The following is a 20,561-nucleotide window of genomic DNA, read 5'->3' as shown; positions in this document are numbered from 1 at the left end:
AGAAATTTTTATTTCTGAAAAATTTCATGACAATTTGAAGCTTGTTTCAATTGATTTTAAGAAATCCTTTCCAAGCCTTTAGGTGTATAAAGAAAAGTTTAGTGTTTCCTAATTTTTTTTTCTCCGTAAGATCACTGGTCAAGGAAGAGATAATACTCTTTTACTGCAATTAAAAGTCCTACAATATAAATGGGATCTTAATGTTCTTTTTGCTTTTTAGTATCAGTTCTGTAAAACTTGTTCTGTCTTCCCTGTCATTGATGTGGAATGTAGGAAAGGGTAAGGAAAGGTGAAGGATAGATTCAGACATAAGAGAGAAATCTTAAATATGAAAACAAGAAATTCAACACTAAGCCCACACAAATTTAATGGCAGTTAACTCTAAATATTGCAAATAGGAAATTTAAGTTCATATAAAGCCTTATCAAGTAAAGTATGAAGAAAATATCAGTACATTCACATCACGTTACTTCTTCCTTCTCTCACTATGAATAATGCTAGACTTTTATTTGAGAAGACTTGTCCTTCATTATTTTTATCTTCTTATTTTTCAGATAATAATATTAAACTACTATTATCTATTATACCAATTAATACTGGTGTCAATTTTATTTGCATTTTCTTAAGTAGTTTGATCACTTTCTCTTTGCAGGACCCTCACCCTACTGGCATAAGACCTCAAAGTGGTCCACAAGCAGGTGGAACCACACTTACCATCACTGGTATGAACCTGGCAACTGGTTCCAAGAAGGATGTTCGTGTTCTTCTCGGTAGCCAGCCTTGCAATGTGTACGTACCCTGGGTAACTAACAATGCAGAGTTGTATCCTAACAAAGCACCAACCTTTTCTGGCCATCAGAAATTACACGAATCTTTTGTCTATCTCTTAGTGACAGTGACTCATGCTGTTCAATGACGTTCTGCACATAATGTTCAGACACAAACACTCAGAGGCTTCAGCTGCAGGAGGCAGCTGCAAAAATCACCAAAGTTGAAGAACTCAGTTATGCAAAGAATTTTACAGTTTCAGCTCACTCTGATTGACTGGCTGCTCCAAATCTGGCCATGCCCTCACTCATGCCATCTCCTCAGTGGTTCCATATACATATACACTTTCAATCCCATTGTGCCCCTTGACTTGCTCCTCTCAATTCATGATCTTTTTATTAATTGCTGCCCTTCTCTCCCCCAGAAAATGGAGTGAGATGAAGTGTGCTGACATCACATTGTGTTTGTACAATATTCCTTTTCATATCTGGTTAAAAACTCTAAATGATGTGGAGAAAATGTTGCCTACTCATGTAATTTCCTAATGCTTAGCAAAAGCAGAGCTTTTTATTGTTACTACTATAAGGTACTACAGTAAAGAATACAGATCACAGTAATATTAGTAACTGACGATGTTTCCTTTTATCTTCTGTAATCTAGCACTGAATTTGGAGATGAGATTGTTTGCATTACGGGACGTAATAGCAAGGTTGAAGCTGTTGGAGTCACAATGCACTATGGGGGAACAAAAATTGTTGTACCAGTGCATTTTTCATACAGTGAGAATCCTACTGTCACCAAATTCAAGCCCATAAATAGCTTCAGCAGGTAATGTTTGTCATAACTTCATTTACAATTGGGTTAGAGTATGCTGTAGTTTTCCTGCATATAGAACTGTTTGAAATAAAAAATACCGTAGTCTCAAACTTAGATACATAAAGTTTGTGAACTTTCTTAACCACAGCTGATGTTGAAAGTATTTTGTTTACCTCCAAATTTTCATCACTTCAAAGCTAAAGACTGAAACCAGAAAAGGTAATGAGCTTCTTTTAAATAGGCATGTATCAAAGAGAGAGATTTGAAACTTTTCAGCAAGAGGTCAAAATACACGATCTTTATATTGCTTACAAGTCTTTACTGTCTCTAAAGGAAAGATCATCACCTGAAAATGATATAAAAGGTTTCTAACCAAAAGGTTTCCAGGCGCTCTTCAGTTCATCTTTTAATAAGTAATCTGGAATCAGAGGAATGTTATGGCTTATCATATTTTAGTCCTGTGAGGAAAGCGATATCTTTAGGAAATCTAGATCAGGGTTCTGTAAGGCTTTTAAAAGGAGTGGTTTGTCCTATATTGATACTTCCTTAGCACTCCAGCTGGTAGCTGTTCATTCAAAACAATGTTCCTTCTGGAAGAATGCTGATGTAGTATCAGTTGTGAAACCAAGAAAAGTATGCCACTCTTCTGTTTATAGCAAGATGGCAAATCACCTATTTAAATGTCCTCTTGCCATACTTCTGGCTTTGAGACTAATTCTGCAACTGGTTCAGGGAGAGGCTGTGACCTTTCCTCATGCTGGTCTCTGCTGTTCCCTAATACTGCCTATTGGGAACAGTTGACTGAGAGAGGAGTCAAGTGAAGTTTTTCTTTCAGGAAAAAGAAATGTAAGATCATGACCTTAAAAATAGGATGATAAAAATAAAATCAGCCATGACTTCTCTTAGATAAATTGGTACCTGCCTTCGTGTATAGGGACTAATTGCTTATGTAAAATTTGATGTGTTGATGCTTGCTTTTGATTTTTGTTTGGGTGTTTTGGAGGCCTCAAGGATTCTTTGGTAGATCACTAGTGATTTACTGCAGGGTATTTAAAAGACTTCTTTTTTCCTCCTTATGAACTGAACCATATTTTAATGGATTGCTCTGAGGATTTCTATCCTTCTCAATCTGTGTTACTTAGAAGACTTCAATTCCCACTGGCCACTTGATGCATTCTTTTTCTTATGTGAATACATTCTCTTCTAAAGAATGTGTTGCAAATGAAAAGGAATAGGGAAGCCAGTTCCCTGCAGATCTGTGGAAAATACACTCACCTTTATCTCTGTGTGTGGTAGGTGGACTGATTTGAACAAAAACATTGCAGAAGTAAATCACACAAAAATAGGCATCAGTGAAAAGCTACTAACAAAATGACTTGCACTTTTCCAATCTACTATTTTAAAATTAGTTTGAAGTTGGCATTGCTGTTTTTGAATACTGTTGTCATCAATAGCTTTAACAGAAATTCTTTGTGTAGAATATCTACGTGTCATATAGCAATTACATAACTGTTTTAAGTGGAAGTAGTAGTACTGCAGGATAAAGCAGTCTATAGCTGTAGTATTTTGCCAATTACTTGACTTCTTAATTAATTTTGTCTTTCAGTGGAGGGAGAAATATTACGGTAACTGGAACTGGGTTTGAACTCATCCAGAGTTTCTCACTGATGGTACATGCGGAGCGTCCAGAAGCAGGCAAACTGAGCTCCAAAACGGTAATTTTCTTTTTTCCCCCACAGGGCATTACACTGGATGCATAACATATAATCTATTTAAAAAATGCACTTGAGTTTGCCCACTTGAATTCACTGGGCTTGAGGGTGGAGTGACATTTGAACTGGCTTCTGGGTCTGTTCTGGATCTCAGTCTGAGAAAAGCCCTCTCCTGCCATCTTGACTTACAGTCACTTGGACCTTGTAATCATCTGCTTAAAATTATTTTCATTCAAAATGAATAAGGATAGAAGAACTAAGATTTGAATTGTGAACTGGATATATTTTAAAATGTGAAAGTGGTGTAATTTGTCTTTGTCTTTCTCCTTCCTTGCAAACTTTAGCAATTTGTCTGAAATTCCTACAATATGCATTCTTGGCTGTGAGCAGCCAGTGTTCAACAAATAAAATCTTCCCCTTCTTGCTTCAAGCATATTCCACTTATAGCATGTTCCTAAAAAAAGACATGAAAAATAAATAAAGTTAAAAAAGAAAATAAACACGTCTTTCATGTAATGTTAAGAACTGACATTATCTGTAGGTCTCAATTTCCCACTCTTCTCATGAAGATTGCAATTTAATACAAAGATTGAGAGCTTAAAAAACAGTCTTCCGGTAAGAATGTCTTTTAAGGCCTTTTTTAAGGCTAGCTTTTCAATTTAAGTCTGTCGTGTGGCTCAATTTCAAAAATAATTATAGAGTCGCTTATCTGCATTTCTAGTGTTTTATGTGTGGTTCAACTTTTAGAGTATGCCAAAGCCAGCTGGATTTTAGGTCCTACCCTGTAAGAATTTTAAGAGGAAATCTGCCTGCATTTCACAGTCAATAAACTGCAAGGTATAATTATATTGCTTACCTTAAATCCCAGGACAATCTTAAACTATTTAGCAATCTTGTCATTATTCACCCATGTATCTTTCTGCCCCTCCTCATGTATGCTCAGCATCTCCTCAGCTTTTTAGCTGAAGTCTACATTACATACACTTCATACTCTTTTTAATACTTTTTAGTCTTTTGTTTTGCTTCTGTTTCTGTAGCAATATCAATATTTAGGGGAGAAGCTATCAAACGGCATTTGATTCCTCTAAGTAAGAAACTGAGGCATTAATTGAGGAAGTTCTGAGGGTTCGTGTTAGTGCTGTTGACTGTGGTTTGTGTAACTGAATGGCTGAAGGAGTTTGTAGGATAAGAATATTTATGTAAGTGAGAGTGAGGGCAGATCAATGGAGTTGTTACCTTGCATAGATGAGTGACAATTAGTAAATTTTATTCAGAAATTAACTTTGTAATTGTCTTGAATTTCGGCAAGGAATTCCACGCTGTCAGTAAAAAGAACCCATTTGAAACACTAAATGGTACAGAAGATGATCTGGATTAAACTTCCCATGTAAACCTCTTAATCTTAGAGCAATTTACTGATGTCAGCCCAGTGTTGTCTGGAGCCAAAGAATTTGGAGGCAATGGAAAGTGAGCTGTTATTTTCTGGGGGCAGCTGCTAGAACATAACGAATCAACAATTTGTTCCCATCATTATTATTTTTTCTTTTCTCTTCACTGTGTTATTTTCTGCTGAATGAAGAGGATACAATTCCAGTGTTTTTATTTCTACAGTATGAAGTTATTGATATTTATGTATAAGAACCAATCAAACTCTAACACGTTCGTGTTCTTCTTGTCTTATTTCTTACAGTTTGTTGGAAACTGTGTTACAAGACTTAATGAAACCACAGTGGTTTTTTCTTCACTACCAGTATTGGAAGATCCAGAAAACTATAACATTACCACTATTATTCTAATGGATCATTATCAGTTGGTTGTAAAAAATGAGAGCCATTCATTTACGTATGTTGCAGACCCGACTTTTGAAAATTTCACAGATGGCATCAAAAAGCAAGTCAACAAACTTATAAATGCAAAGGTAATTTTATTAAGAGATGACTGTTACTCACTTTGTCCTTGATGCATGTGTGGGATTTTTCCTTTCTTTCACAAACCCTTAACCTATAACGAACAGCTGTTTGGTATAATATTTAAAATTCTAGAATGCCTTACCCCTGCTAGATGATAAATATTGTCTCTCCTTTCCCTCCCCTTCCCTTCTCGGTGGCCTTTTTTCCATACTCTGGGTTTCCCCAGGACCTCACTCCTGCTGAGTCTGGCCTTTGGAAATTTCTTCTCCCAGAGAGCTCTCAATGACTGGAGGGAACTTTTCTTCTTGCATCAAGAAGAAAAGGAGAAGGAGTTGTATAATTCCCTGCCACTGCTCTTCTGTACACTACAGTATGACTCACATCTGCTGCTCAAAATGATCCAAATAGAAATTATCAACTTGGGTTTTCTCATCTCCCAAGACTTTGCTTTAATGACTTACCCTTTTATTTTCTGTCTAGGGCAGTAACCTGAACAAAGCCATGACGATAGATGAGGCCCAGGCTTTTGTAGGTGATGAGCCATGCAACATAAAAACACTGACCGAAACAGACTTATATTGTGAGCCACCTGAAGTACAGCCACAACCAAAGAAAAGGCAGAAGAGGGATATGATCAATAACCTTCCAGAATTCATTGTAGGTTACCTTTTCAGTATCATGTATATCGTAAAGAAACTCCTTGCACTTCTTTCTTCCTGCAGTTTCTGCCTACTATCTAGAAGATGTCACATGTAAAGAGTGTTCCCAAGCTGCCGAGCTGTATGTTCTTTACATGGGTGTGTAAAATTCTAGCTAGGCAAGCTGGGAATTTGTCTTCCTCTGCAAAGCAAAGTAAAATTATTTCATAATATAAAGTGCTAAATTCTGTGTAAAATATTCAGAAATGTTTCTTTTGTTTGACAAATTGAGCTAGAAATTCACTTAGTAAGAATTACTAAGAATTTAGAGCGCAATTGAAAGGTGAGCCACTGTCCATTTGTAGTTCTTGAGGCAAATGTCTGTGCTTATCTAATTAGGTGAAGTTTGGACTCCGTGAATGGGTCCTTGGAAGGGTGGAATATGATACACGTGTGAGTGACATCCCCCTGAATCTTATTTTGCCACTGGTACTTATTCCTATGATAGCAATCATCATCATTTCTATCATCTGTTACAGGTAAGAAGTTCCTCTAATTATGTCTTTTTGTTGTCCTAAAATTTAGAAGGTAATACCTGATTGTTCCGAGCTCAAACAACAAAATATCTTTATAAATTTTGAGAGCTGTTGGGTTAAGAAAAGCAGTTAAGGCTGGAAATATGTCTGAGCACCAGTTTATTCCTCTGACACACACCAAATTCTCTGCTGTCAGTCAGCGTGGTCTATCCTTTATATGTAAGCACAACAACTGGTCCCAGGTTTGCCTAGTGCACAATTGCAAATGAAGTGGCACACATAACATTCTTGAAATGGTGACTGAAGTGCCTCTCCTGAAGGATATAACCTATCCTGCGTACACATCCATCCACATTTATGCTGCCTCAGTCAGCAGTGTAGCTCCAAGCTGGATGTATTTGGCTAAGTGGATATTTTGGTCTGTTAAGCTGAGATAAGTGTTACCCACACACAGATTTCATGATTAATGATGAAGTTCACACTTCACAAAGGGCCAGAACAATGTCTGTACTTCACTTGACACCTACTTAGCATAATTTTGAGGTTAGTAATACACTGACCTCATGCACAGACCTTAGGAGGAGGTGTATTTCATTCTAATGGTGTGTATCAGCAGCATAGATGTCCTGTAGCATCCTTAGTTTGCTCCTTGATGCATACCCTGGATGCCTCATAGCTAGTGTAGAACATGCTGCAAGTAGTCTTTGTTTGTTACATAGAAATTAAGTTTCTGTACTAAATATGTAGGATTTGTATGTATAAATATTTGTAGCTAGTGTTTATTGGATTTCAGATCTCTGCCCCAGCATGCTTTCAAGTAGCAGGCCTGTGGTTGTGCCAGGGTGATTGGCACTAAATGTAGACTTGGGCTACTGATGCTGTTCTTCTCCATTCTTTCTCTGTCACTAGTGTTCAAAAGGAAATCTAAGCCAAGAGTGGTCCTCCAGTCATCCCCTGTTGCAAATTATTTGCTTTTACAATTTGTAACTTTTGTATATCTTATTTTATTCCATAAAGACGGAAGAGCCAGCAAGCAGAACGAGAGTATGAAAAAATTAAATCACAACTTGAAGGCCTGGAGGAGAGTGTCAGAGACCGGTGCAAGAAGGAATTCACAGGTATGACAGATATTTGCACTGCTGTGAGTCCTCTTGAGCAGTCAGAAGACCTGTGATGCTATCTTGTTAAAACTGTCTCTTGAGAACAAATAATTCCAAGTAGATCTCGGTAGTTTTGATTACAGATATTGGCACACAGCAAACATTTTGCTATTATGTATAAAAGTCATAAATTAAGTAAAATATGGAATTGAGGTTCTTAAAGGAAATGGACAGTTTTAGTCTAAAGGAAGCACAGAGTTTTCTATTACAAAATAAAAATAGTTGAGATGGGGTTATTTATAGTTATTTATACATGTACATTATTAATGTGAGTGGATTGACACAGAGGAAAGAGGTTTGCAGTGACTAACTGTCCACTGAGTATTTAGCACAATGGCAATGTGTGCCAAGCATTACGTGAAAAATGATTTTCGAATCTTCAGAATGTATTTGCAGCAATCAGTCTGCAAAGGGATAATTGGCAAGCACTCAGGAAAGAAATAGCATGTTGTACAGTTTATCATGGTAAGACCCTGCTTGATTTGAGGAGCTAGCTAATTGTTTTGTATAAATGTAGAAGCATCATCCCAGGGAGGACAGCGGGAGGTGTGTAGGCTCAGCATTTCTACATGTTTAACCACTCACTGCAATGCTTAAATTAAGCATCTGAATGCAAACATTGCAAATATTGGCCTAAATGATTACCATGAAATGTCACCTCATTATCTAATCAGACTTGCTGTTGGATCGTGTTGAAATAATCCCTTCTAAAAAAGCCACAGGTTTTATTCTAGAGAGAAATATATTATTTCATGTTGACAGCAGCTAACAAGGAGGATGGAATTAAGCACCAAATTGAGGTTAGAGTTTGAAACTAATGTTAGGAGCTTGGGTATCTCAATGACTTCTGCCACGCTTTAAGCCTCTCCAAGTCTTGTTTTCCAGAAATTTTGGAGACAGAACATTCTTTCCTTGTGTCAACTTTCTTTCTCTGGAATGCTAACTCTTTCCATGTTCCAAACACAACTCAGAAGCAAATCTTTAAATCAAAAACTGTTCCTAGAGAAGCTTCGTTTCAAACTGCATTTTGAAATGTGAAAGACTCAATCAAGCTTAACAGCTCTGTCTCCCACTACCTCCCCGATGCAACCTCATACTCATTTCTGAAAGGAGAAGGTGCCTTTCTCTTGCTGACTCTCCCTGGAGAGTGCTATAGACTCCTGGTGTTCGGTGGGTTGAAGGTTTCCTCTCTGCTCCATTAAGCACAAACACTGGGGAAACAGAAAGCACGTGCAAGGAGCAATCCAGTTTCCAAACTGCATCCACCTTGGCTGACAGTAAAGTGAAACACTGAAATCAGAACATGTTCAGGAGCCACAGCGTAAAGCTATAATGACAGCAGCTTGAAGTACAGACAGTCTGAAATACATAGGACCAATAATAGCCAAGAGCCATCAGGGAGGAAATACAAATACCACAGAGCTGAAAACCACAAGACGCTTTCTCTCTTAGGGTTTGCTGACTGCTCTAAAATAAAGGGCTAAATGAATGCGTATGAACAATAAAATTGCAGAGACAAGGGGTCACTGTATTAATTAACATGGTATTCTAGTCAATCAACAATATGAGATAATTGGAAATCCTTCAGCTAAAATAGCTCTTCCGAAAGATGATTCCCTAGTTGTTGTCCTTTTAAGAAATTCAAAGCTTCTGAGTCCCACAGAAATGTCTCCATCAATTTTAGTGAGACATTTAACCTTCTTCCTTCCTGCCATTCCCTTCCTCCCAATTAAATTAGTGTTCTTTATGCTTTAAACTGTACTTTTCTTGCATTGCTATGTGGTCTTAAAAATAACTTTTATTACTGCATGGATTCAGAGGAAATAGTACATACTTTGAAAAAACTGGAAAAACAGGATTGCTGTGTCTGTTTTTTGCTCTTTGCTACAATCCCAGGTTCATATGTATGAACTCACTCAGACATCCATTAAGGTTCTCTTTCGATAGATGTAAACAAGGAAACCATCTGTGCTAGAGACAGATGCGCGTGTCACCAGAGGATTAGCTGTGGTCATAGTTAACAGGATAACTGGCAAAAATAACAAGAGAAAATGTGAGTTGAGATAGAGTTTTCAGTGATGAATTACTTCTTCTGTGTTGCGTGGTACCCAAAGAGATTGTGCTACCAAAAAAAGAAAAGGTTTTTTTAAATCAACTGTTCAACTGTGTTCTAGATCTAATGATAGAGATGGAGGATCAGACAAATGATGTAAACGAAGCTGGAATCCCAGTACTGGACTACAAAACGTACACAGACAGAGTCTTCTTCTTGCCTTCCAAAGATGGGGAGAAGGACGTGATGATTACAGGGAAGCTGGACATTCCAGAGGCTCGGCGGCAGACTGTGGAGCAGGCTCTGAACCAGTTCTCCAACCTCCTCAATAGCAAATCATTTCTCATTAATGTGAGTATTGAAGTATTGAAGTAGATTCACTTTGTCTCTTAGCTTGGCGTACCTTAGCGTTCAACACAGTAGGTTTCCCAATACAAGTGAATCGAAGTCCTTAAAAATAAGCCATTTTCTTAAGGCTCTGGTTCCAGAGTAACCAAAGCCAAATCTGTGGCACTGCAGCCAAAACTTCCTGGAGTTGCAGACAGGTATGTTCATATTTCTTTAGAACCAGAAATATGGCCAAGGAAATGCTGATTCCCTCTTGGTTCAGCTAGGTGCTGTGGTTACCAGTTATCTGCTGGAAGCTGTCAGCTGGATTTCTCTCCCAGACAGTCCAAGACATAGGCTCCTCCAACCAGAAACAAGTGCCCTATTCATGAAAATGATTGATGAGTACTCAGCTCCTCCAAATAGATATCTAATTGCTCACTCTCAAAAACTGAGCTGATTGTCAGACACCTAAATATAGATTTAGGCTCCTACCTACTTCTTATTCTTAAATGAGGCTCCAGTGTTGAGCTAGTTAATGGTAACATTATAGTTTCTGGCAGAACAGAGTGCATTCCCAGGTGCACTTACTTAGATTAGTGGCTTTATAATATGATGTGAAAGGACTGGGAATTTGGGAAAGAGGAGAGTTGATTTTCCCTTTAAAAAAAAAATTATCACAGAACACATTATTTTTCTTTCTTTCTTTCTTTCTTTAATTAAAGCATTCTTTTTGCATAAGGCTTCAATTAAAATATATTAGCATTCCTTGGATTAGTAGACTGTGTATCTGAAACCAAATGATAGGGAACATATTCTTACAAGTCGTTTTTTCAAACTTCTGAAAACTTTTCCTTGTTGTGTTTAGGCTACTGTTAAAATAATATTGCTCATCTTCTTAATGCAGACAAGTGTTGAGGTTCTTCACAAAAATGTCAGCTGACCTGATTTTCCATTTGTTTTCTGTTTCAGTTTATTCACACTCTGGAAAACCAAAGGGAGTTCTCTGCTCGAGCTAAAGTGTATTTTGCCTCTCTACTGACGGTCGCTTTACATGGAAAACTAGAATACTATACTGACATCATGAGGACTCTGTTCTTAGAACTGATGGAGCAGTACGTGGTGGCCAAAAACCCAAAGTTGATGCTAAGAAGGTTTGAATGATTGTTGTATTATTCTTTAGTTCTCTATTTTCCTGAAAATGTACTTCTTTTGCAACGTGGCTGTATTAAAACACCAGCTATCTGTGAAAGTCAAAAACACCCTCACCTAAGCATATTAGGAAGACAGCCTCACCAGAAATAGTTGTGGAAGGCAAAAGCCGGACTGTTGACAACGGATTTCCTTGTTCAAATTGCTGTGACATAGAATCTGTATCAAGATTACTGAAGCATCTACCTTACTTCAAAATACAATAATGAACATTTCATTTAATTTTTAATCTGATTTTATTCCAAATTATCTAGCGTTTATACCACACGTCATCTCTGTAATGAGCACACATAATCAGCTTTCATTATGTATTCAATGAAGGCTTGCACTAATGTTTTTAACCCTCCCGTTATCTCAAATCCATTACAGAAGGCCTTGTTGTGCACATGTGCTTTGTAATCTGTAGAGTTGCTTTTCCGGTATGTGCACTTTGGGTTAATTTTTTTTTTGCTCTTCTTACAGCGTAGACACAGTTTAAGATCTCACATAAAGACTGTGCATTTTAGTAATGAGCTGAAGGTACTCAGGAATGATGAGCAATACAAAGCACTTATCATAAAGCAAGTACATGCTCTCAAGACTCTGTAGGGAAATCATTACATTAGGAGAGTACCTGCAGTTAAGCATGTAAAAAATATTATATTTCAAGCAACATTTTTCTTTAAAACTTTGTCATTAAGTGCTGTTAACTTACTTGGCATTGTATTTTTTTTTTTTAGATCTGAAACAGTTGTTGAGAGAATGTTGTCTAACTGGATGTCTATTTGTTTATATCAGTACCTCAAGGTAAGAGCTGAAGTCTGTTGTCTTTGGGGTTTTATCACCAGTAATACTTAAACATGCTGCACTGAGTATATCTTTGACTTTTGCTTTATTTCATTTTATTTCCTTTTAACAGGACAATGCTGGGGAGCCTCTTTACAAATTGTTCAAAGCCATCAAACACCAGGTAGAAAAAGGTCCAGTGGATGCTGTACTGAAGAAAGCCAAGTATACACTGAATGATACAGGCTTACTAGGAGATGATGTTGAGTATACACAGTTGGTAAGCAGAGTTAATATGTTATAAAAGTACTTTCCTATTATAATGAAGACCTGTAGTGTTAAGACTGTACATACTTTCTGAACTACTGTGATCTGCACGGAAATTCTGATCAGGGCAATTCTGTAGATGGTCTGACCAAAGCAAGTCTCCAAGAAGGAAATTAGAGTTCTAATGTATTTTCTAAGTGTTAAATTCCAGTCCTACAACTATACAATTCACTTCAGTAAATCCATAATTTTCAAGGTCTGCCTGAAGAGTGGCTGTGTTGTTTACCTCCTTCCCTTTTTCCATCTAAATTAACTTGTGATTGATTTTTGTTAAATTCTTTCACTCACATTGTGCTTGAACTTCGGGTTGTTTCTCTCGCTTTTGATTTCTTGTTGTCAGAAGAATTTTTTTCATCTCTGATTCCCCTCTTATTGACGTGTTAGTAGTCATTTGTGGTTGTCTCCAACTGAGAAGGATGCAGTGACATATCTGTAGTGTCAAAAGAGGAACTTTACAAAAGCTTTATTAAGTCTGTTTGCGTATTCTGAAGGGATATGGGATGCTGATGGGAGGGCTGATGTGAGGAGATTGCCATAGGACTTTCACTCACAGAGTCACTCAACTGTTACCTAGACTGCCTGCAGGAAAAGGGCGTGCTGACCAAGAATGAATATTTTAAGTTCAGTTGTTATGTTGGGAATTAGCTGTGCTTTTGTCTTAATATCTGAGCTGAAAGTATCACTCATGGAGCTGCAGTAAGTGACAGTGCTGTTTCCATTTTCTGTTGTGTATGGTGAAGAAAATGTATTTGCACTGTGCATCATGTAAGACTTCATGGCAGCAATTTGTTATTCAGTCTGTTTCTTTTCATAAAAATCTGATGCCTATAATTAAGCTAAATGAATGCAGTGCAACAGCAGAAAATTTGTGTATGTAATCAGATGTGGGCAGAACAAGTATATTTAGATGCTAAACACTATGACATTCTATAGTAGCGGTATTTGGTCCAGATTCACAAATTTCACATAAAACAATTATCTTGTATGTGTGTGCATGCACGTAAAATAATGAGGTATATACAGATATACGTATGATAAAGGATTGTGAAGCACTGCTTTAAATTATGGGGATCTTTGGCATGATGATGACAATGTTGTGGTAACCGTGAACAGTTAGGGAGCACTCATCCACCGAGGTCAGTTAAAGCATGAGTTAATTAGTTCAATTCTGCTGGAAAGTGAGATGTGGTGGGAGAGTACAGTACAGAGCAGTTGTCTGCGCTCTGATTGTTCTTATTTAAAAGCTGAGTCTGTTTTGCATCACTGGTTACGCTGACATGCTGCATACTGAACCAGCAGCAAATCATGTCTAATTACCATAAAGCTAATAGGAAAAGGAAGGTGAAATCTCATGATTAGTTTGAGAGTTCTGCCAAGGGACAGTGCAATCATGTTTAATTTCACTGCCGTATGGCATAGTTTTCCTTCATGGAATAAAAATACCAACCATGCAAGTTCATTTCTGAGGCTCGCGGTGATAAATTTAGGTGTCATGGTTGGCGGGACCAGATGAGATGCTTAGGATCGCTGGCTGGTCTTGTGACATGCCTGGCCTCCAAGCTTCCTGACCAGCAAAAGCTCCACAAAGACATGGTGTTGTACTGATTCGGATAGTGAAAGAAAGAGGTTTGCTACAACGTCTGTTTGTTTTGGGTATTTTTTCCTCCCACAGAGGTTTACTGGCCATCATTTTCTCATTTGCTTCTATCTGTGTTGAAACTGACGTATATAATGAAGATAGTTCTAAAAAAATCCCCCTAGATTTAACAAATTACAGGCTTTCAAGAGATTCACTTTAACATAAAAAAACATGTCAGTACTATCAGAAAACAGTAATATTTTAGAACTATTATAAACTACTTAGGTATACTTCCTGGAGCTATTATAGTTATTGTGACAATAGTGAGCAATAAATAAAGTCTTGGAACATCAGAGCTGTTGTATATGGCTTTTATACATACATATATATGTGTCTATTTATATATGTGTAGTGAGCAACTGGTCACAGGAGATAAAGTTATGGGAATGGACAAATCACTGCTTATCATCTGAGCCGTGTTAGATCACACATGTACTGGCTTAGCCTGCTCAGCTTGAGAAGTAAAACCCGATCTTGAAGATAGCATAAAGGAAGACAAAAGTGTGCTGTATTCTAGGAATTCAAAAAAGTGCAGTTCAGATGGTTATTGGTAACTCATTAAGTTTAGGCACTGTGTTACTTGTATTTCTTGTGTCCAAGTTATCAGGCTACAAGAGAAGTATGTAACTAGCCAGTGCTCCAGCTGCTTTGTACTCGTGCCTCCCCTTTGTTTAAAAATGTAATAATTTCCCAGGATTTCATAATGGTATCGTATTGCACACAAGCAAATCTATTCTGCAGCTTTTTTATTTTATCATAATGGGAAGAATTAGCTGGAATTTTAGAAGAGCTGCTGACTGCATAATAGTGGAGGATCTCTGCAATAATCTGTAGTCTCATTGCAAATATGTTTTATTGTGCAGTAATCGTTGAACAATGAATTTTAAATATTGTTTGCATTTAAACTATCTAGAAAACCAGATTTACAGGTAATTTAAGCACTGATTTGTTTTAATAACCATATACATTCTTTCTTTCACAGACAGTAAATGTGTATGTACAAGATGGAGGAACTGATTCTACACCTGTGAAAGTGCTGAACTGTGATACTATATCGCAAGTAAAGGAAAAGATAATAGACCAAGTCTATCGAAATCTGCCGTGTTCTCAGTGGCCAAAAGCTGAGAGTGTAGCTCTTGGTAGGTTGCTGCTTATGATCCTATATTGAGTTGATGAAACGTGCTTTGTGATTTTTACTTTTCCACATTGCCAAAAATTCCTACAAGAGTAACATGAAGAAAAAGTTGAATTTATGTTCAGCTGGATGCAAATATACTGCATTTTACCACCATCTTAATATGCATTAAAAATGAATGCTTTCTTATAGAGTTCTTTTTCATGATTCTTAAAGTTTTTTTGTCTACTGTCATTAGTGTGTAAAGAGCCTGTTAATGACTGTTAGCACAAATGTATTCATGTCTGACAGTATCGCAGGTACTAATTAATGTGATAATGACAGCATGGACAATTAACTGATGGAAAAGTAATGATGCAGTTTCAGAAACTGGTACAGATTTTGATCTTATGATTGTTCAAAAAAATTATAACTTAGAGGAATTGCACTTTTAAAAGATGATGAGCCACCCAACCTGTGAAAATCATCCTCTTCGAAGGCTTTCAGAATTGCTGTTCTCTTCTGAAAAAAAAAAAAAAAAAAAAAAAGTGTGACCTAAGAGGCCTAATAATCTCATAGTAGAAGCTCTATTTAAGAAGTTTTGCAATATCCTCATTACTGCCTTAATTTGAAAGTAGAGGATGCAATTTTTACTCTTCGGAAAATGCTGGTAAATTGACTAAGAATTGTTTTTCCAGTTCACAGAAAGTCTTACTCCTCTATTTTGGACTGACAGTGGTTCTTATTATATATTTTAGGAGTATTCTATGCAAAGGAATTTGACCTGGCAGGGGGACTGGATTAGATGATCTTTTGAGGTCCCTTCCACTCCCTGACATTCTGTGATTCTCTGACTTTCCACGGAAAATAATCAGAAATTATGAGCATGGTTGGGAATAAATTGTGCAAGCTTCTCTAATAAAGGCCAAACTAGAAAGTAATAAATAACACACATCATGACGCGTCAAATTTCTTCTTTTAATATTCCACAATATGTCAGTGGTTCTCTACATTTAAACATTCTTGGAGTAGTTATATTTGCATGTGGTTAAAACAGTTTTTTCTCATTTTAATTACATCTTAGAGTGGCGTCCAGGTTCTACTGCACAGATCCTCTCAGACTTGGATTTAACATCCCAAAGAGATGGCAGATGGAAACGTATCAACACACTGATGCATTATAATGTAAGGAGGTGTTTCAGAGCAGTTGTTCACATCTGTTAACTGTTCTCTAGTAATAAATAAAATCTTTATTTGTTTGTAGAGGAACTTCTGTTCTATGTAACGAATCAAAAGAAAAACTACCTCTGGGTCTAGACGGTAAAAACCTGAGAGCATGAAAGACTAGGTCTAGACATATTGCCTAAATTCTCCTTTCAGCATTCAAAAGCTCCCTGTGCCTTTGCTGAGTCTTGTATTCACATATTCTTTTCCTTCCTCTACAACTTCCTACCTTTGAGAATTATCCTTATTCTTGCTCCGCTGATAAACAGATTTGGGGTTGATCTGTTTTGTTCAACAGCCTAGTCAAGAGAGCAGATGTTGATGTTCTGTACAGTCTGTTAGGTTTTGTACTGTGCACACTAATACTTGCAATCCACTTATCTTTCCTTTGTATTTTATTTGTCCTCTTGTAACAACAGGTATCCTGTTTAGGAAGGCTAGAAGTTAGTTTTCTCTCAGAAAAGATACAGGTCTGATTCTTCACAGTAAAATCTATTTTTGCATAAAGGGCCTACACATTGGACTGATGAACCACTGAAGTCTTGGATGTGCTTCTAAAATTTTGATTAATCTGAGGAGGTGTTGATGCAATGTATTATGCAACAAGATGGAGGGCAGTCTGCTCTGAATGACAGATTCAGTTGTCCAATAAGCCTTTGTAGAGCAGCATTTATCAGAGGTCCAGATTTCTAACAAAAGATTACAGAAACCACAGTTTAGCTGTTAAGAAAGAAGTTCAGCCTTGCTTTGTTGTTTTGCATAACAACCCTATGTTTGTGTCTTCAAAGGTCCGAGATGGTGCCACACTCATCTTATCAAAAATGGGAATTTCCCAGCAGCCAGAGGATAATCAGCAAGATGTCCCAGGGGAAAGTAAGTATCTTAGGGCTTCTCTACGTCCCAAAATGTTTAGAAGCCAAACCTACACAGAGATGGTGACGGTGATCTTGTTAGTGTTTATTGAGTGTGTATGGAGCAAGATCGTAGAATCATAGAACAGCTTGAGTTGGGAAGGGACCTCAAGAATCGTTAAGTCTCAACCCTGCTGCCACAGGTAAGCTTAACAATTGCTAGATCAAGTACTAGATCACGTTGCCCAGGGGCCCCTCCAAACTGGCCTAGAACACTTCCAGGGAGGGGGTGTCCACAACATCTCTGGGAAACCTGTTCCAGCACCACATCGCCCTCTCAGTGAAAAGCTTTCCCCAATATTAATATCTAAATCTTCCCTCTTTTAGTTTAGAAACATTTCCCCTTGTCCTATCACAATCTACCAGTGTAAAAAGTTAATTTCCCTCCTGTTTATGGTCTCCCTTTAAATATTGGATGACCATAATGAGGCCTTCCTGCGGCCTTCTCTTTTCCAGACTTTACAAGTCCAGCTCCTTCCGCCTATCTGCATAGGAGAGGTGCTCCAGCCCTCTGATCATCCCAAGACAGATCCCTGAGGGACACTGCTTGTCACCGGCCCCCACCTGGACATTGAGCCATTGACCACAACCCCCTGGCTGCAACCTTCCAACTAATTCCTTATCCACTCAATAGTCCATCCTTCAAATCCATATCTCTCCAACTTAGAGATAAGGATGTGGTGAGGGACCATGTCAAAAGCCTTGCACAAGTCCAGGTAGATGACATCAGTTGCCTTCCCAATATCCACCAACACCATCACTCCATCATAGAAGGCCACAAGATTGGTGAGGCATGCTGGCTGTTTCAGATCACCTGCTCGTCTCTCATGTGCATGTCCCACATGTCTTCTAGGAGGATCTGTTTTATGATCTTCCCAGGCACAGAGGTGAGACTCACCAGCCTGTAGTTCCTCAGGTCCTCCATCTTCCCTTTCTTGTAAATGGGAGTGATGTTTCCCTTTTTCCAGTCACTGGGAACTTCACCTGACAGGTACGACCTTTCAAATATAATGGAGAGTGGTTTGGCAACCACCTCAGCCAGATTCCTCAGGACCCTGGGATGCATGTCATCCAGCCCTGTGGATGTGTACATGTTCAGTCTCATGAGGCAGTCTCAGACTTGCTCTGCCCTCACTGTGGGGAGGAATTTACTCCCCCAGTTCCCACCAACAGGTTCAAGGATGTGAGATTCAGGGATGTGAGAAATAAGAGAATCCTGGCTGCCAGTGAAGACTGAGGCAAAGAGCTCATTGAGTACCTCAACCTTCTCCATATTTGTTGTATCCAGTTCTCCTTTCTCATTTATCTGAGATGGTACACTCTCTTTGGCCTGTCTTTTCTGGACAATGTACCTGTAGAACCCTTCTTGTTGTTTTTAACATTCCTCTCCAAGTTCAGTTCCATTTGTGCCTTCGCTTTCCTGATCCCATCTCTGCATGTTTGAACAGCATCCCTGTATTCTTCCCAGATGACACATCCTTGTTTCCACTGTCTTATATTCCCCACCAGACTATATAGGGCTTATTTGTTTTGTGCTACTCTCTTTACACTTGCAGTGGTTTCCTTCATCCTAGTTATAAAAGCCTGAAATAACGGAGCTTTAATTATAATTATTATGAGACTATATCCCAGCTTAATAGAAAGTGCTTTTAGCAAACATTTCCTGGAAATTTTATTTCTTAATGCCATTAGATCTGCAGCCAAAACATGTTTCAATTTTTTTAAAAATTCTCCTTTCTTCACACTTTCCTCTCAAAATTTCTTCCACTTACTGGACTGAGAATTGAATGCACCATTACAGATGAACCACAAGAGAGACCAGTTCCTCTGCTCCATGATATAACAGATCTGATGTAATTTCTGTACTTTATTTCTTACAACTGCATTGCCTTGCAGACTCATCTCTGTACATTCATAGTCTGTGTCTCTCTACCATGGCAAGTGATATTTCACCAGCTATGTTCACTTGGATTTTCCAGAATGTGTTGGCTGTTTTTGTTAATTCCTACATACTATCTCTTAAAATTTCTATCATTCCTTTGTTTCAAGGGTTGCAGTCCACTGTAAGCTACTGTCAGGACTTTCCTTTTAATGTTTCCTCTCTTTCATGTTACTAATGCAGTTACATATGCAATAATGCATGTTACATAAAGTTAATTCTAATGCTGCTGCCTGCTACAATATGTTGGACTTCTCCATGTGAGAGATGACGTGTTAGATTGGAACCCATCTTCTAAAGCTTTTACCTTCCTGTGTGGATATGTTCTCTAGACCAATTTCCTTTATTTCTAAACTTCTTGACACACAGCGTCCACTCTAGCCTAAAATGCACTGATATTAATGGAAGTATTTACTTGTAAATTAATATTCTTTGTCATGTGTTATTTTTTTTTAACATTTCAGATGTTCTGTTCCTCTTATTTTTATCCTTATATTCAGTTTCTGTACACGAGTTGGGTGTTAGGTTTATGGAATGATAATTGTTGAGATCATTATTCCTTCCATGAAGCCATTTGATATGCTTTTCTGTCTAGCACTGATTGTAAAAGTCATTGCTTCACCTAACAGTTTCATTCCTTTACACAAATTTAGTGATCTTAGATTTCGTGGGTTCCAACAGCTCAGCAATCAGATGGATTGGAAATAACATACCAAGAATATATATTTTTCAAGATGACTCTCAGTTGATAGCTCGACGTGTATTATTGCTATTTAACAAAAGTGTGCCGACTTCCATTTCGTTACTGTTGAGTATAGACCAGGAGAGCAGAACAGGCAGAATTACTTGCCACGTACCTTTTGCTCTTTCCTTCTGGATGCTTCCTGTTGAGACTTTATCCAGCATCCTTGAATGTTCTTCCAAGACCACCACTGCTATAAATGTTCTTCCAATACCTCTGCTGGTATTTACTCTGTAAAACATTCAGTTTCATACAAAGGGTGATGAAGTGCACCAAGGAGTACAATCCTCATCCCTGTTCAGTTTAGTTGCACTGATTGCTGAGGTAACTGCTGAGGCAGTAATCACCTCCACTCTGAAGAAGTGGAGTAGACCAGTGAGTAGAGACAGTGGTGTGCTCAGCTTGCTTTGCTCTCTTAATACTGAGAGGTGTTCAGTCTCCAGCTCTGGGTTTCCAGTCGTCTTCCATCCTCCCCACATCTTTATGGCAAACAGCTGAGGACCAGACCAAGTGTTTTTCTTTTCCTTCCTCCCTTCCCCCTTATCTCCCTTCCCCCCTTCCTCTTTTCTCTTTCTCTACAATTATGTCTTCAGCTATGATTCAGTACTGTGAAGCTCTTTGTACACACACGATCAGTATTCCAGGGTGGACTCCTTAGTTGTACATGTGCTGTTCTAAATTGTAAAGGAGAAGCAGACTTCTGGGGACAATGCTGTCACATAAGGGCTCTCATACATGAGAGAAAAAATATGTTGAGACAGCTCAGAT

General features: G+C 38.0%; 1 protein-coding gene across 28 annotated transcripts in view; it reads left to right on the top strand.

Annotated features, from left to right (window-relative positions):
- PLXNB2 (plexin B2) overlaps positions 1-20,561 on the top strand; it is a 251,026-nt gene that overhangs the window by 216,162 nt on the left and 14,303 nt on the right. For all 28 annotated transcript variants that reach the window (XM_040672252.2, XM_040672406.2, XM_040672271.2 and 25 more), the window contains 14 exons: positions 653-789; positions 1,429-1,596; positions 3,191-3,299; positions 4,987-5,214; positions 5,687-5,863; positions 6,244-6,383; positions 7,398-7,498; positions 9,715-9,944; positions 10,893-11,074; positions 11,852-11,918; positions 12,031-12,177; positions 14,846-15,002; positions 16,062-16,162; positions 16,990-17,074. In XM_040672252.2, coding sequence (XP_040528186.1) covers positions 653-789; positions 1,429-1,596; positions 3,191-3,299; positions 4,987-5,214; positions 5,687-5,863; positions 6,244-6,383; positions 7,398-7,498; positions 9,715-9,944; positions 10,893-11,074; positions 11,852-11,918; positions 12,031-12,177; positions 14,846-15,002; positions 16,062-16,162; positions 16,990-17,074 — 2,029 coding nt within the window. The remainder of the gene's footprint in view (positions 1-652; positions 790-1,428; positions 1,597-3,190; positions 3,300-4,986; positions 5,215-5,686; positions 5,864-6,243; positions 6,384-7,397; positions 7,499-9,714; positions 9,945-10,892; positions 11,075-11,851; positions 11,919-12,030; positions 12,178-14,845; positions 15,003-16,061; positions 16,163-16,989; positions 17,075-20,561) is intronic.

Source organism: Gallus gallus, chromosome 1 (assembly GCF_016699485.2).
Source record: "Gallus gallus isolate bGalGal1 chromosome 1, bGalGal1.mat.broiler.GRCg7b, whole genome shotgun sequence".
NCBI classification, from domain to species: Eukaryota; Metazoa; Chordata; class Aves; order Galliformes; family Phasianidae; genus Gallus; species Gallus gallus.
This window is presented reverse-complemented; position numbering and strand designations above follow the sequence as displayed.